This window comes from Pyxicephalus adspersus, chromosome Z (genome assembly GCF_032062135.1).
Source record: "Pyxicephalus adspersus chromosome Z, UCB_Pads_2.0, whole genome shotgun sequence".
Lineage (NCBI taxonomy): Eukaryota > Metazoa > Chordata > Amphibia > Anura > Pyxicephalidae > Pyxicephalus > Pyxicephalus adspersus.
In genome coordinates this window covers 27513945-27516640 of record NC_092871.1, presented here as the reverse complement: position 1 = coordinate 27516640, position 2696 = coordinate 27513945, and the positions used below count along the sequence as shown (strand labels likewise).

General features: G+C 39.5%; 1 protein-coding gene across 1 annotated transcript in view; it reads right to left on the bottom strand.

Annotated features, from left to right (window-relative positions):
- The window catches only part of LOC140342978 (transmembrane 9 superfamily member 2-like), a gene marked incomplete at its 5' end in the record, with an annotated part of 28798 nt that extends 27794 nt beyond the window's left edge, over positions 1 to 1004 (bottom strand). Inside the window, 1 exon segment of the mRNA XM_072429387.1 lies at positions 937 to 1004. Coding sequence (XP_072285488.1) covers positions 937 to 1004 — 68 coding nt within the window.
- Positions 1005 to 2696: the final 1692 nt, after the last annotated feature.

Below are 2696 nucleotides of genomic sequence, written 5' to 3'. Positions count from 1 at the left end.
AAAGGGGGATTCCAGATTCTAGAGTCCTGCTAAAAACGCTTATAAAAGCCCCAATTTTTTCAATGGAAGCTTAAAAACGCTTGTAAAAGCCTCCATTGAGTTCAATTGGGGCATTTTAAGCGTTTTCCTGCGTTTACATTGCATTTTAATTTTTTAAACGTTGCAAGCAACGTTTAGGATAATGCTCGTAAACATGCCTGAAGGAAACAGTGTAGATTAGCCCATTGGAATGCATGGGGATTTCAAACATGGGCTTTAAAAGCCTCAGGTTAAACGCTGAGGAAACAGTCCATGCAGACTAAGCCTTACCAATATGGCTATTTGCTGTGAAACCCATGTTGTGTTTCTTGTGAATGTCAATATTTCTCTTTTTGATTTGTTTAAACAAACATTGCATAATTATAGGTTAACCTTTTTGTACAGCTAAACTCCTCTCAGGGGCCCTTTATTTTTATTGTTGACATGGTCAAGCTTAAAGTGGACCTAAACTCAACATTTTCACTTTACATACAAGGGTAGGCAACCCTTATATGTAATGGGTTTTTTTTTGTTGCGCTTTCAAAAAAAAAAAACAAGGTGCAGTACAGCCTCTTTCAGTCTTGAACGCACTCAATGGGAGCACAGAGCCTGCCGGGTTACCTATGTCACACATCCCGGGAGGCTTCGGCTGCTCCTTCTGCGCATGCCCGATCTTGGGGATGTGCAGAAGTGGCATTTTTTCCACTAAGGGGAAAGATATGGAGATCTCACGCATGCGCAGTGAGATCAGCTCTCCCTTTACCACAGGTTACGTCACCGGATTTTGCCACCGCACAGTGCGAGATCGGTGATGTAGACAACGAGGGGGGCTTGACTTGAATGAAACCTAGTTTTGTAGTCTCATGAGACCCCGACCGTTTTTCAATTATTGCTATATAGAAGAGTCTTAGTACTCACCTGTCATATTCATACGGCAGAACCGATTCAACAGAATCCAGACGGTTTACGAAAAGTTGAATTTCTGACTGAAATAAAATATCACAGTTAGTACAATTTTTTTTTTAAAGTATCATCAATATAGAAATCACAGTAATAGGCAATGAACATGTGCAGTAAAAATAAATCCCAAATAAAAAAAAAAGAAAATAGACATTCTAGTACTCTTGGTAGCTTGTTACTTCTTTCATTAACTTGGGACGTCACTCACAGATATCTCAACAATCAATAACGTTTATAGAGCTGCAGTTATGTGTCACGTCAGTGAGTTCAAGGAAGAAGACTTATCTAGAAGAAGTAATGATAAAATACTGAACAAATTGCATATCTGCGATATCAGTGACGTTATCTAAACGGTTCACAAGTCATTTCTTTATAGCTGGAATGTCCTATACTTTCCTACTATGATTACATGAGTCAGTGTGTGCCAACCCTCATCTATATATTAAATGCATACTTATCTATTAGTATACAATGCATGGTCAAAAGAATGTGCAAACCTACCATCACAATTACTATATGGCAACAAGAGGTGGGTAGCCCTCCATATTATAGTATTTAAGGGTTCTCAGTATTAACATATTCACACATGAGTGGTAAAACTGAATTGATTGACAAGTGATTGATGCGCCAAGGTGTGTGTGTGTGCGACACATGTGCTACAGAGCAGAGCAAAGCATCACAATGCAGCGACTGCGTTCTGAATGAATCTGTGTAAGAAAAATACACGCTACACTTTTTTTTTTTTCTTTTTTGCATAAAGGAGCATGCATTTCAACACAGTGCTGCAGCGTGAACTAGGGTTTTGTTGTGCACGAATAGCCAGCAAAGGATTAAAATCTGTTCATTTAGTTATTTGTGTTCCTTCACTTCCTTGAAAGTGCTCCATCTGCGCATGCATGAGACACTCGGGCCTGCGCAGAAGGAGCAACCAACAAACTCCCGGGATGCGTGACGTAGGTATCCCAGGAGGCTCTCCACTCCCATTCATTCTTGATCTTCATTCTTAATGGCCTAGGGGGTCACTTAAAAAAAGTGTCCTAAATAAAAGTGTTGCCTACATTTTTATCTAAAATAAAAATTCTGAGTTTAGGTACGCTTTAAAGCAGGACTAAACTCACCCCCTACTCACCTAATATTGTTCCACCACATGGCGCCACTCCTTCCTTTCTCCTTATAATCTTGGGCCATCTTGAGTGCCTGTAATAGGATGAAATATCACACACACAGATGTTTGATAGTTCATTCGTTCCTGACATGCGCAAAGGAAGCCAGAATTGCTGGGTTTCCTTGTGTAGCTGTACAACATTTGACAGCTGCGCAGCGATTAGGCAGACAGTATTTCAGAATGAGCCAGCATCCCTCTCTGCAATAACCACCTGCCTGATCGTGCATTCAGTTCCACTTTAAAGGTTATTAGAAAAAAACAAGAACAACAGGATCACAATATTTTAATGAAAGCTGCACATTTCAAAATAATAAAATCACTTTTTAACTCATTTCAGCTTGTTTAGGCCTTTATACGATCTCTGTTATTAAGTCTCAGTGTACTATAAAGGAAACTTGTGCTGAGAAAAATATGTAGGCTGCAAAAAATGCTAATTGTCTGTCATACTGATTCAGTGGCATAGCTGCCTCAAAGTACACCTGAAAAGTTAATTGTGCCGAAGCAGTACCCCCAAAATGTGCCTTTATTCTGGCATACCTTTCAAATATATGTT